Raw genomic sequence first — 14,126 nt, forward strand, 5'->3', positions numbered from 1 at the left:
CAATTCTTCAGAGGAATTTATTTTCCTGACAGCTGCATGAAACATTGGGGAACATAGGTGATTTAAAGTGAATTATTCTGGGAATTGTCCTGAGAATCAGGGTTTATACAGACACCAAGGAGAAATCTTTATAGCACAATTGCCTCTGCAAGAGTGCTGCTTACCTTTGGTGGCTTGATTTAATCATCAGTGTGTTTCTACATTTCAACTGGTATTAAACTGGTATTTTGGCCCTGAGCTTTGTGCTAAACCAGCCAGACTCAAGCTGGGAGCTCAGTGCAGTCTCTGTATTTCTAATTATAAACCCCAGCACATTTCTCCTGACTTTCCTCCTCTGCTGTAGCCCAGGCTCCTGAGCTGTCTGCAAGTCAGCTGCCTCCAATCTCATTCATTTTTTCACTAGTACTTTCCAAATCAGAGTTGGTCAAAATTTGGAATAGCTGTTTGATGGACATTTATGGAATTACTAAAGCCTTTTCTCTTATTTTAGAAAGGCAAAGAAATATTTTGTGTTTCCCAGCCATTATTACAATTTTGAAGAAAAGTACCTGGGAGTGCTAAATATTTCCAATCATTACTTGCAGTTAAACACATATTTAAATAAACAACAGGTTTTACTAGATTTTCCATCTCTTACAATATGCAATATATTATAATGCAGAGCACCAATAAAATAAAATGGTGAATAGAGACATTTTGAACCCTGAGGTTAGAGAGAATAGAACAAGACTCTGCTTTTGAAGCTCCACAAGCATTCTGGGCTGGCTTGTGCAACTCTTTCATGAATAATCAGTATAAGGAATAATCAGATGAATAAGTGATGTTGAATTGGACTCTATTCAGCTCTGACATCTCAAAGAGAGGCTTTTTTTTTCCTCTTGTGTGACTGATAGTATTTAAAATACCTGCTTTTAAACGAAATATTTTTAGAGAATGCTGTAGTATTTTTTTCAGTTTTTGTTGGAAAGAAGAGTGTTCAGATTGGTCACCTTGGTTCTGATCTCATGGATTCTTTAAATTAGTATCTCTGTATCCAGTTTTTCCATCTCCAGAAGGGGATTGTATAAAAAACTGAAAAATTACTCTTACAAAACACTTGAAGTATTTGGCATCTCTTGGGAATTTGGCATCTTTTAGGAATTTCAGGGCTTTCCAGATTTTGTATCATTGAGGCACTTGTCTGAGCAGCACATTTTTAGATGACACTGTAATGCAGTGGTTGAACTGTGAAACCCCTTGGATATGATAGAGAATGTCATACTCACTGAAATATGCCTGTGCTGAGTAAAAAAGGGTTTCAGTAGCATCAAATAGAGAATCATCCAAGTGGGAAAAAGCTTTAAGATCATCAAGTCCAACTGTTAACCCAGCACTGCCCAGCCTACCACTAACCTGGATACACCAAGAGTTACCAAAAAATACATTCTGCACCCCAAACATACCTTTTGTAATGGAATGGGCTAAAAGATGATCACCTAACTGCCTTCTTTCCACCAAGGGGGAGCTCAGAGCTGCACAAATAACTGGCTGCAGCTTAATGAGATCTGCTCGATCTCCAGAGGGTGCCTAGCAGAAAACACAGCCTGTGCCCGCAGTAATGCATTGAGGGCAGCATAAACCAGGACCTAAAGCTGGAAGTAGGAAGAAATGAATGGTGCAGAGTGACAGGCAGCCTGTCCTGGAGTGAGGAGAGGAGGGGAAGAGCCTGTGGCAGCAGCTGGGCTGCAGCATCAGCAAGGAGCTGCCCCAGGGCACCGCTGCAGCCCCAGGGCACCGCTGCAGCCCCAGCTCCTGCCCCATCCCGGCTGGATGTGCTGCCCAGGGGCACTGCTGGCAGCAGGTGGGATGCCAGGCCGTGCTCCATGCCCTGAGCTGCCAGCAGCAGCTGGAGCTGCCTGGGCAGGCGTGCAGGGGCTGCAGGCAGGAGCCTGAACAGGCAGCAGCACCTCGGGAGGCTCCGGCTCCATCCCGGCTGGCGTCAGCCCTTGCTCCACCTGCAGAGTGGGATCCTCCCTGGGGAGCCAGCTGAACCTGTTGTTGTCACAGGTGGATTACCACAGGGCTGCTGGAGCTGTGGAGGAAATACAGAAGCTCTGGCTGTCCAAATTCCTGTGGTGTTTCAGTAAACATTGGAGCTTCTCCCCTGTCCATGAAATATCAGTTAACGAGTGTTGTCCATCATTGGAGAGCTGTGTGTGCAGAGAGAGTGGCACCTCCATGGAGAAGGGTCCAGATAACAATGATCTCCCCTCTCTTGAGAGTTAAAATTTACAGGAGCTTTTATTAGTGTTTAGGATTTTATGGCCTTTAAAGGGATAAAAATAGTGGGCTTTTTTGTGAGAGAGAAAATTCAAGTAGGGAATTAAGCAGGTTTTCTTCTGTATGCCATACAAGTAGACAGATTAACTTCCTGGTTGTTTTCATTGAATTTTTGCAAGATTTTGAGTTTGTTTAGTGCAAAATACAAGAGATAGACATGAATTTTGTCTTCAAATTTTACAAGCCCCGTTTCAGTGTGCTTTCAGTCACATACCCTGCTGATAAATGTTGCACTCTCAATGGTTTTTACCAAAGTTTTCATTGGCAAATAATTAAACTTTGCCCACTCTTAGCAAATGATGTTGAAGTCAGACAAGAGTGAGTTGCCTCAGTTGCTGTTGTCTACAGATACTGACTTTCCATCCCAGGGGCAAGCCTGGTGTCCCTCCCAAGCACCTGTGTGGGTGTGACAAGTTTAACAAACCTGAATTCTCAAACTGCTGCCAGGCAACGTAGGGCTCCAGGAACAGAGAACGTGGAGATGCAGAAACAGAAAAGCCCTGCAGGCTTGTTCTACTGACAGAGTTTACTTTATTTAAAACAGAAAAGCCATGGGTCATTTATATTGTTGTGTGTTTTGAATTCATCATCTGGTGTTTATCAAAAAGCAAACCTGACTCGTTTTGGTGTGTTTGTTCTCTGTTCCTCAGGCTGCCTTCCAGGAGAATGTTGGGAGACAGGTATGGTGACTTCCCTGCATCTTCATTCAGTTGTGCCTTGGAGGTTACTGTAAGCATGGAGTACCTAAAATCCAAATTAGACACCGTGGCTTTGGAAAAATTGAGGGAAAGAATGTCACAAAATGATTGTTTTCATTATGAGCAGCAAGTTCTTGCGGAATGTTTTTCCGAGGTGTGAGTTTTATTGTAGTATTCCAGTTTGGGAAGAAAATGAGCTTACAGGTAATTTTCAGTCCTTCAGAAAAGCAAAACCAACATTTGAGCTGGTCATGGTACACCCTGGAAACTACAGTGCTTTTAAAGCAGGAAAAGTGCAGGGTTTTTTTTGTTTGGTTGGTTGGTTTTGGGGTTTTTTTGTTGGTTTTCTTTTTGTGGTTTGTTTGTTTGGGGTTTTTTTGTTTTGTTTTCTTTGGGTTTTTTGATTTGGTTTGGTTTCATTGATTTTCTCATTTTCACTAGAATCAGACCAACTGAAGTGGGCTGTGCAATCATTGCTGTAGTTGGTGATTCCACAGTAAACAAGGCTCAAGAGTCTTCAGCTCAATTTTTGGGCTTGTCTCTTGTACCATCTAGATATTTTGAGAAATCTGGTGCTTTTGGAGGTACCCAAGTCCTTTGGTAAAAAGTATTGTGGTAGGTTCCTATGTAACTGAACAACATTTAAGTAGTTAAAATCCTCAAGTCAGCTTTGATTTTCAAACTTGGAGGAGAAGCAAATAGGGTAAAGCCTTGGATTTATTGTTTCTCACCAGGAATTAATAAAGCTGAATATACAACTAAGAGAAAGAGAGTGTGGGGAGGGATGGTGCAGTCAGTGTATTCCTGTGAGCAGGGCATGAGCATGGTTACAGCAGTTTTGTTATCAATAAGCTGCTCTTTCAGGGATCTTTGTTGAAATGCTGTCACCTGACAGCATTCCTGAAAATCTCTGTTCTGAGCCACAATTTTATTCCTGTAGAGCTCTGGCTGTTAAACCATCTGTTCATGTTCAATGTGTATTTCTAGACAGAAGTAAGTTAATAGCACAGAGAAAGGGTGCAAGAAGACTGGGAAGAAGAGAGGAGGGATTTTTGGTGACCTGACCCAGCTGAGTCTGTGATAAACAGAAGCCAGGATGGCTCTTCCTGGGTCTGCAGTTCCTGCCCTGCAGAGCTTGGGCATCACACAGCAGCCCAGCCTGACTGCACTGTGTGAGGTGCTGAACACAGTAAATAACACCTTAGCCTGACTTGGCTCCAGGGCAGAGAGGGCTCCTGGCTGCTGCAGGTTTAGAAGTGCTTCATCTAGCAAGATTTCCATCTTTTTTTTTATTTCTGAATCAGAGGGGTACAGTCCATGTTAGTTAACAACCAGAAAGGTTCCTTACAGACTCTGCCTTGACCCACAACTCAAATGTGTCATCACATGGTGATGATTTCAGCCTCTGTTGGCACATCAGCAGTGACTTTTCATGGCATGGAGGAACTGTCAGGCTCCAGCTGATTCCTGCAGAAGGTCAGAAGTTTTACTTGCTGAACCATTCCTTGGTGCCTAGCAAAATGGTTACTTAATGAGTAGATCCACCTCTGGAGTTCAGTGTGTTGAAAGAGTCACCCTTTCTCTGAACTGGAGCTGAAACATTCTCCACCTCAGGTAATAATGCTGATATTAAATAGGTGGAGAAAAAGGTTGCCCTCACTTGTTCCCTGCTTCCTGCCTCCTTCAGCTTTGTAATTCCACATGTCCCAAATCCAGAGCTGATGGCCACAGAAGGAGCCATTCTAAGGATGCCACTTACCCTTGTGTCAATGGAAGCTCTGAAAAATCTGAAGCAGTTTTTTGAGCATAAATGCAGATACTTCTAATAACACCAACCTCTATACTGGAGAATTTTGAAGTGTTTTGGGAGAACAGAAGCTGTTAGATGTTCCTGTGTAAAGCTTGCCTGGCTGTGACCTCTGTGTTCCTGAAGTCAGGAATGATAGGCTTGGTGGCACCGTGCCCTTTTTGAGATGGCATCCAACTGGCACACTCACAACTGGGAACAAACAGCAAGGTCCAGCTGGCAGCTGGAACTCAAATTGTTGGCTGAGATTTTCCTTATGCAGTGTGAATCTTTATATCTTCCATTGTGTGTCTTGCTCTTTGGCCTTAAATCATACTGAGGTGTTTCTCATGTACCTTTTTGCCCCTAATCAATATTTCATGAGGCTTTTGGACAGAGCATTCATTTTCTCTTTGAGCTACCAAGACTTGCAGGCTTGGATGAGCCATAAATACTCTGTCTGTCCTTGGTCCAGTCAGATTTCAGGCCTTGTATTTTGGGAGCACTGGAATTCTTCTTCTCAGAGCAAGACCCTGGCAGCAGCTGGCAGCTCCCAGTGCTTCCAGGGTTAACTGCTTCAGTGATTCTCTCTGATGGAGAGATACTTCCCACTAGTTTTGCATGGCTGGATCCTCATGTGGAAGGGATGAGTGAGCTGTAAACAAACCTGCATCACATCCCAAACCTGTACTTCCAGGGAGCCTCACTGTTTTAATACCCTCTGAGTGGCCCTTTTGGGAGTGAGTGGAGCCAGTGTCAGCTGGCTCTTTTCCATTTGTTTTCCATCGTGGCTCAGGGGTGCTCTGCTGCCTCTGCTGATGCTCTGTTAAACCAGCCAGAGCCAATAAAATTCTGAATATCTGAATTGGATTGCTTGCATACAGAAATGCAGATTTCTAAGTGGAAATCTCATACTTAGATAATTTATCTTCTAGAAACAGACTGGTTTGAGAAGTGATGGCAGAAGTGGGATCCTTCAGTAGGATTCAGTGTTTCAGGCTTTGCTGGGAACCAGTGTTCATTTTAAAAACAAACCAACCCCATTTTTTAGTTCATTAATGAATCACAAAATAGAAGTGTAAGTAGAAACTCCCATGTATTCTACACGTGATGCATCTCTTGGTGCCTAAATCTCTACTTTTATATTTCATTAAGCTCACCTTGTGCCTTCACATGAACTGCAAACATGTTTATGTTTATCTAAATCCTTCTAGAGGAATCATCCTTTGGGTATATACATAGTCATGCCTTAGCCAAATAAGTATTTTGGTATGACTGGGAGGTGTGAGGGGAGCTGCCTGGGTTACTGCCTGCTGCCATTTGCTTGGCCTGTTTATCATTGACTCACAAGCAGAGTGAGGTATTTTGCTGTTTATATATTCAATATCCTTTCTGTCTCTAGTACAAGTGATTTTACTATAAATTAAATTGTGTTTTTTCAGTGCTTGGGAGAGTAGCAGGAGATTTGTTTTCAATCATATTGCCTATTTGGAATGTATTATACATTTTAAAACAATATTTTGTTTGTAGGGCACTTTCCCCCATGGCATTGACATCCTGACTGCAGCAGATTATTTTGCTGTTGGGAACAGAGTTAACTGTTACTTGACTATAAGGTAAGTTTCCAATTATTAATTTTCCTAAATATTAAGGACCTCTTGTACCTAATGAAATTCTTGTCTGGTTGCCTCACCTTGCTGAAGATTGGTTAATACTGATGGCTTTAAGTAAAAATTGTGGTTTTATTTTTTTGATGACTGATTATCAGGTGTGAGGCAGAGTGAAAACAAGGCCATGATTGCCTTGGCCAGGAGGAGGAATCAGCCAAGAGGTGTCACAGAAGTGTCTGAGCTGCTCAGGGCTGGACAAGATGAACTTTGGAGAGTTGTAGTCAAAGGAGAGGCTGTTGTGATGGCAGACTGTGGTATTTGCAGGGGTCCCCAGGACGAGGTGAGAGATGAGTGAAAGTGACTCCATGTTCTTAGAAGGCTGATTTATTATTTTATGATGTTATATTACAATAAAGAATGCCATACTAAACTATACTAAAGAATAGAGAAAGGATACACCAGAAGGCTTAACAAGATATTAATGAAAATCTCATGACTGACTCCTCAGAGTCTGACACAGCTGATGGAGATTGGTCATTAAGTAAAAACAATTCACATGAAACCAGTCAAACATTCACCTGTTGGGAAACAATCTCCAGCCACATTCCAAAGCAGCAAAACAGGGGGAAGCAAATGAGATCTTGTTTTTTCTCTGAGGTTTCTCATCTTCCCAGGAGAAGAAATCCTGGTGAAGGGGTTTTTCCAGAAAATATGACAGACTCTGATATGGGGGAAAAAATCAGGTTATACCCATTTTATAAAAACAGTTTGCCCAAGTTGTTGAATTTGTGGTCTCTGCATAGACCTTTAGCTGCAGTGCTTGTGTTAGCTCAGTGGAAAGCTGGCCACAGTGTGCAGTAATGTTTGAAAAACCCAGATCTCTGCAAAGAGCAGATGGGAGCACCCAGACTGGGGTGGTGTGGTTATAGACCTGGAACACAGAGTCAGCTCTGGAAACACAGAGGTGCTGACATCAGGGGAGCTGGGAGCCAAACTGGATGGCCAGAAGGAGCAGAATATTGCATTTCCTCACGAGGAAATGACCAAGAGCAAGGGCTGGTTCTGGCTTGAGTTGTCTCAGTCTGTGTCCAGAGCCAGGGTGGAGAGAGCAGCCCAGCAGCACCCACAGAGGCTGAGTCAGCCCTGCTGGAGACAGGGCAGGACATTGCCCTGTGGGGCTGCTCAGGAGCCCAGCAGGTCACAAAGGCTGGAGCAGGTGATGTCCCTGGGGAGCAGAGACAGCCCACAGGTACAGGGTGGGTCATGCTCCCCTGCCAGCCTGGTGACTTCCTCCTGTTGTAGTTGAGGAGAAGACAATCCAAAGCAATGCATTCCATTTGCAGAAGGCTTCAAACTGTTTTTATTCCAGCATGAATGCTTTTTATATATTCTTACATAACTCATGAATTTACACTTTACTCATTGGTCAGGAAAGACAAACAAAGTGCTCATTGGAATGGGCAGTTCAGGTTTCTCTTATTTCTCCTTCTTTCTTTCTTGGTTTCAATGACCTTGGTAGAAAATTCAGGGGTAAACATGGATCTTCTGACCAAACTTCTCTCTGGCTCACAGAAGTTGCTGTAAAACCTCTTCCACATCCACTGAGATATTTTTAATTCATCCTGAAACCCTTTGTCTTCACCTTGACTGGTTTTTAATTGATCTCTCCACCTCTGCATTGTCCCTTTTGTGCAGAATCATTGCAGTCTGCTCATACCTTCACCTTTTACCCACTGTCAGCCCTTCTGGGGTCCCCACCCTCCTCCCACAGCCTTCCCCAGAGCTGCCTCCCACAGAGATGGGGAAATGCAGGAGCTGGGATTTCCCTCATCCCTGAGGATGGCATCCATGGGATTGCTGAAACTCTGGGGTTTTGTACTAACACAAAATTGAAAACATCCAAAAGTGACAAAGCAGCTCTTGCTTTCTCTGTTCTATAAATCTGGCTTGGAGGCTGATTATGTTCTTCTGACTTTTCAAGAGCTGAATTGGTAATTTAAATTTTTTATTTTTTTTACTTCTTTCTCTGTGATTTCCACAGTTTTTGTACAAGTGCCTCTTACCTGAGTGAAAATATTTTTTACTGTTGATTTCTTTCTTTAAACTGTTCAGCAAGTGGAATAAATTTATAAATCTTTTAATAAATAGCCTTATGCACTTAGAAGCTTGATTTTCTGAAGCCATCTTCAGTGCCATTAATCAAACTAATTTTTTGTAAAATATTTGCCATCTCATTCACTCTCTTACTTCCAAAAAATTACACTGCTTTTCAAGCAGGCTGTCATTACTCAGGTCAATACTTGACTTACTTGGCTTTTTCCTTATTTTTCCCTGAGTAACATTAAAGGAAAAAGCACCCAGGTATATGTTTGGCTATTCAGAAAACACCATGAGAATGCTGAGCAATAAAAGCTCATTAAAAAAAAAGTATCAATTTCTACAGCTGAATTTGGTTTATCAGTGATGATGATGTTGCAGTAAAGGGGCAGAATCATGAATGTTTACAAATGTTTGTATAGTTGTTTAGAGCCTTTCAAACCCAAATATTTTAATGCAGGTTTTCACACTGGGTGTCCTTTTTGCTGATGGTGTTTGGAGGATTCAGCTCAAATATCCTAATACATTTCTGAGGATGGAAGGTTGAGGAAAGCTATTTTATATGAAATGACAGTAAAGAGATGATGTGGTTCCAGGAGTTCTGAGCTTGGCACAAGCAGGGTTAAGGCAAAAGCTTCTGAACCTGAGTGGGGTACAGAAATCTAAGCAGCAGCATCATGAGGAAATACAGACCTGTCTGCAAAGCTTCTTGCATTAAATTCTCAGGAGAGCACAGAAGATGAGGACTGTAGTTAAAGACAGTTATAAACTAAACTAAAAGTGGGATTTAGCTACACCTGGGACCCAAAAGATTGATTTTGAGCTGGGCAAGGAAGTTCAGTTAAAGTGGTTGGTAAGAGTGGTGGGTGCTAAAACTGGGACTCAGAAAGGCAACTGCAAAGAAGAGAGGAGACTCAAATATGGCAGGGGAAATGTGTCTGTTATTGTGGGCTCCTGCAGAGCAGGGAAAGGAACTAGAGACATGAAATTTATATTATATTATATTTTATATATCTTTATAAATCTCTGCTGGCATCAACAACAGTTTGAACCAAGTGTGAGATCCTCCTCAGTAGAGGGGGCTTCTGTGTCCAGTGTTGGTTCAAGTAACTGAGGTCTGGCTGTGGATTTCAAGATTCCCCCTCTGATGAATTCCATAGATGTCATGATGGAACATGTGGCAGTATTTGGTTTTTCTCTTTGTTGGCTTCTGACTGCACAGAGGTATCTCAATGGAACACCATTATAGCTGCAAATTAATCACTCAAAAGAGCTGAAAAGGTGAAATTAAGTTAATCCATGAGTCCCTTTGTGCCCTTCTGACACAGAGTCCTGCTGATTGTTGGGCCTCCCAAGGTGATTTAACGCTCATCAGATGTACTGAAAAAACATTTCACTTCACTTGTGTTGACCTTGGCTTTCCATAGTTGATGCTTCTGCAGATTGGAAGTGTGGCTGTGAGTTAGGCAATGCAGGCTCCCTAATTGGTGCTGCTGTTCCCTCCATCTCACACCTGAGCTCTGCAGCTTCCCCAGCTTTTGGCACAACTCACTGCCTGCATATGTTTGATTTTTAGAAAGGACTAATGGAAAAGCCCTTTTCCATTTTGGACCATTGCATTTTTGAAGATGTAACACATTTCTGTAACTTATTTTTCCTCTGTCTTGTACTTAATATCAGTGATGTGTTTCTCCAATCTGAAATAATTATTCAAGTTAATATACACATCTGGATTTTCTGGAATGTAACAATAGGATTGAATGTCAAGCTTGTTGTATGTAGAGCAGGTTTTAGAAACCATCTGAAAGTTTTACAGAAGTGGTTTTAAGTTTTTTCAATAATTCAGAATATTTCCCATCCTGTCATTCAGCTGCATTCCTTTTAGGAGAAGGCACATGTGAGTAATTTAGAGGATTTAAACCTTTGGAATAGGCTGTGCTAAAATGCACACAGATATTGGTTCTGTACTCTCTCTCTGGACTAGATTTCTAATCCATTTCTGTTTGGTTTTTTTCCTTTTTCAGTGTGTATATTGCTGGCTTTCCTGAGTATACACAGCCAATGATTGATCATTTAGTTAACATGAAGATTAACCACTGGGATAGGTAAGTTCATAAAATCTAATTGTTAATATCCAGAAACTGACTGTTCTACATAGATTTTTTTGCTTTTGTAGATTATTTCTGTAAATTTCACTCACACCTGGCTTTGCAGCAGCATTTGACTGCAGGGTACTGGGCAAGCAGTAGGTGATACCATCTGTACCTCCCATGCAGAATGTCACTTAAGCAGGTTTATGAATTTTGTCTTTTGGCCATGACCTCAATCTGTTAATAGATTAATAAATCCCATTTATATGGTGTATAGTGTGTGTGAGGGGTAAACACTGTCACCATACAATTACCCTAATTAAAGCAGATATTATGCATAGAGATGGTGCTTACTCACATTCAGTGTTCATGGAGATTGAAATGTGTACAAATCACACCAGTGAGATTCTATCAGTGCTGATCATAGTTTGCATCATGAGAAATAATCACAGTTTACTGCACTGTCCCTGCCAGTGCCCAGAACAAGCCCTCAGGTCCCACCAGCCCCACTGGTGTTTTTCCTTTTCTCTTTGGGCTCTTTTCCCTCCACTGAAAGCTGGCTGCTGGCTGGCTGCTCTTTGGTTTTGTTGGCTTTTTTACAGGGGGAAGCATGGGATGGACACAGAGTACTGTAATTTTGAATATTTGCTTGGTTTGGGGACAGAAGTCCCTTCCTCACATTATTTTTTTAGCCCATTGCTTCTGCTGACTTGCTAACCCTCAGAAATGCTTTCTTACAGTGTCATTCGAGAACTTTCCACCAAAGCTCTGCATAACATCACTCCCCAGGCCCCTGAGTACATGGCAAACATGGGTAGGTACCAGCTGAGCTCTGCCCAGCCAGGCTGAGCTTAGGCAAGACACACCTACAGAGAACTAATAAATCTACTTAATAAAAATTAAGATTTCCCCTGCCACTTAATGCAGCGTAGTGACCCTGCTGGCTTTACCCATTTTTAGGTTTTATGCAAAAATTATAAATGACTGCCAGGTTGGCTTTGATAGCTGCCTGCACTGGACTCTGCTGGTTCTGAGGTGAATAAATGGGAGCAGTTCTGTCAGCAGTTACCCCTCAAATCCCCAGCTCTTGCTTTGATGTTGTAAAGGGTGGGGGATCTGTTTTGTCTTGTCCAGCCTGACACCTGCAGAAGAATTCCTTTCTGACTGTGTGTGTGTAACCAGATGGTTCTTAGCAGGAGCCCAGGGTCCTTTGCTGAGCCCATTGCAGCTCCTGAGAGCTGGAAAACCCTGGCAGATTTTCCATGTGGCTGAAGGCAGTGCCCAACCCCTGGGCAGCTGCAGTGCAGACCTTGCCTGGGCTCCTGTCGTGGTCCAGGAAGGTTCCAGTTACCTTGGAAATCAAATCCCACCCACTTCCCTGACTGCTCAGCCAGCTCAGTGCCCACCAGCAATGTTATTTTATTTGTTCCAGCCAGGGAGGAGGTTGGGAGTGTAAAATAGCTCAGTGTGATATGTCAGAATTTAATTCATTAACATTGTTTTTCACAAAGTCGCCAGGATACTCAGCTTTACAGAAATGCTTTCCACTGTTCTTTCTGTGATCTGTCACTGTGCTTTGTTTAAAAAATAATAAATGAATTCTTTAATCTCTTTCAGTTTTGCCAAGACTTCTGCCTTTATCAGTGGGCTCAGATCTGCACACCCGCCATGGGGCAATCCTTGCCTGTGCTGAGATCACCCATGCTCTCTGTAAACTGGCACAAGACAATAATAGGTATTAATGCAAGATTATCTAGACTATAAATTTTCCTTTCATGTCTGCTCTATTAAAAGCTTCCTGAGTATAATTATGGAAATCTTCATCTCACTGAACTGGGTTTCCATTGAATTTTTGTTTGTTTTTATGAGTGATGCTGAGCTTTCATGTTTTATTCAATGATTTAAGACTTCATTCTTAAATTCATAATTAGGCAAGAGAGATCCTTTGCTGCCTTACTTGGAGAATGGATCAGTTAAATACAGATTAATTCCTCTTTCCCTGTAAGTGTGCTGTCATCCTGGGTAGGGACAGTCTTTTGTCTTCAGGGTTGGAGAAAAACCTCCTCAAGCAGCTCATGGAGTTAGACTGATGATGAATGCTGGTCCAGATATATATAAAATATTTCAGTATATTTACACACACATTTGCCAGCAGTGTCCATCAAAAGAATTTGTATTCAAGTAAAAAAGACAGGTCATTTTTAGTAGTAGGAAGTACTTGAAATAGATGAAAAATCACAGAAGTGTTGGAGTCCAAAAATACAGCTGAGCTGAGAAGGGTTATCAGTGATTGGCAATTATAATTGCCTGTTTTATTTACATATATATATATATATATATATATATATATATATATAATATACAACACACACACACACACACCACACATACATATATATATGTGTGTGTGTGTGTGTATATATATATCTATATCTATATATATATAGATAGAGAGAGAGAGATAGGCTGTTGTTAGGAAGTGACACTGATTTTTTTATAAGCCTTCTGGAATAGTTCTCTGTATGATAAGGAAAGAATTTCTGTTGTTGTGTTTGCTGTTTAAAAGTAAATATTGCATATTTCTGTGGAGCACAATTTGAAAATCAAATGATTGGTTTTTTGTTTGAAAGTACAATGATGTTAGGGAAGAACAATTATTTACAGCATGGTGAGGAAATCTGTATTAAAAGTTTTGTATACTTTTACAGATCTGTCACATATTATTTCACTGAAAAATCACTGGAGGGGCTCAAGCAAATTCACCAAGAGGTTTGTAGCCAGCATAAATCTATTTTTACCTTGGAATGCTGCCTGATTTTTAACACAGATTTACAATTAAGGCAGCTGTTCTCCACCTTCCTCAACCCTGTGCCAAGAGTGAGTCTTGTCCTGGTGGTTTGGACAGCCCCAGGCTCTGGGCCAGCTGCTTGTCCTGGTCCCTGTGTCATACACAGTGACATTGGGGCTCTTCTGCCTCTTGCTGAACCCCCAGCTCTGCTGCTGGAAAGGACATTTCTGAAATGCCTCAGGGGGTTGTTTGGTTCCTTGTGCCCCTGTTTTTGCTCCCCCTTTATCCTCCTGACTGCCTGTAGGGTGACTGTGCTCAGGGGACATTTGATGAGCCCATTCCTTGTCCCTGCATCCATAATTTCCTGTTTATAGCCCTCAAAATAATTTTCTGCATTTCAGTTGATGCATTGTCTGTATCTCTGCCTGTGCTAAATGAAACCTTGTCCTGCTCACTTCCAAATCCTTCTGTGCAGAGAATTTTGCTTAATTTGTCCCTTTTATTTCCAGTCATCCCATGGTGTTGGGTTCTTTATCCCAGCATGGAACAGACAGTATTCCAGCAGCCAGGCTCCTGCTGTTCCTGCAGCTCTGCAGGACCTTTAGTGCCAGCTCTGATGTGCTGGCAGACTTCACCCTTCACCCCCCAAAATCCACAGGTGCCTCTGTAATTCTGGGCACAGCTCAGAGCTGCTGCCACAGGTTAAAAAAGCACCTTTGTCCTCCTTTAACTTTCTCA

At 42.0% G+C, this 14,126-nt stretch overlaps 1 protein-coding gene across 1 annotated transcript in view; it reads left to right on the forward strand.

The window, feature by feature from the left end:
* The window catches only part of TBCD (tubulin folding cofactor D), a 123,642-nt gene that overhangs the window by 60,570 nt on the left and 48,946 nt on the right, over positions 1 to 14,126 (forward strand). The window contains exons 17-22 of the mRNA XM_030232879.2: positions 2,970 to 2,999; positions 6,334 to 6,419; positions 10,535 to 10,615; positions 11,341 to 11,414; positions 12,218 to 12,335; positions 13,309 to 13,369. Coding sequence (XP_030088739.2) covers positions 2,970 to 2,999; positions 6,334 to 6,419; positions 10,535 to 10,615; positions 11,341 to 11,414; positions 12,218 to 12,335; positions 13,309 to 13,369 — 450 coding nt within the window. The remainder of the gene's footprint in view (positions 1 to 2,969; positions 3,000 to 6,333; positions 6,420 to 10,534; positions 10,616 to 11,340; positions 11,415 to 12,217; positions 12,336 to 13,308; positions 13,370 to 14,126) is intronic.

Source organism: Serinus canaria, chromosome 18 (genome assembly GCF_022539315.1).
Source record: "Serinus canaria isolate serCan28SL12 chromosome 18, serCan2020, whole genome shotgun sequence".
Lineage (NCBI taxonomy): Eukaryota > Metazoa > Chordata > Aves > Passeriformes > Fringillidae > Serinus > Serinus canaria.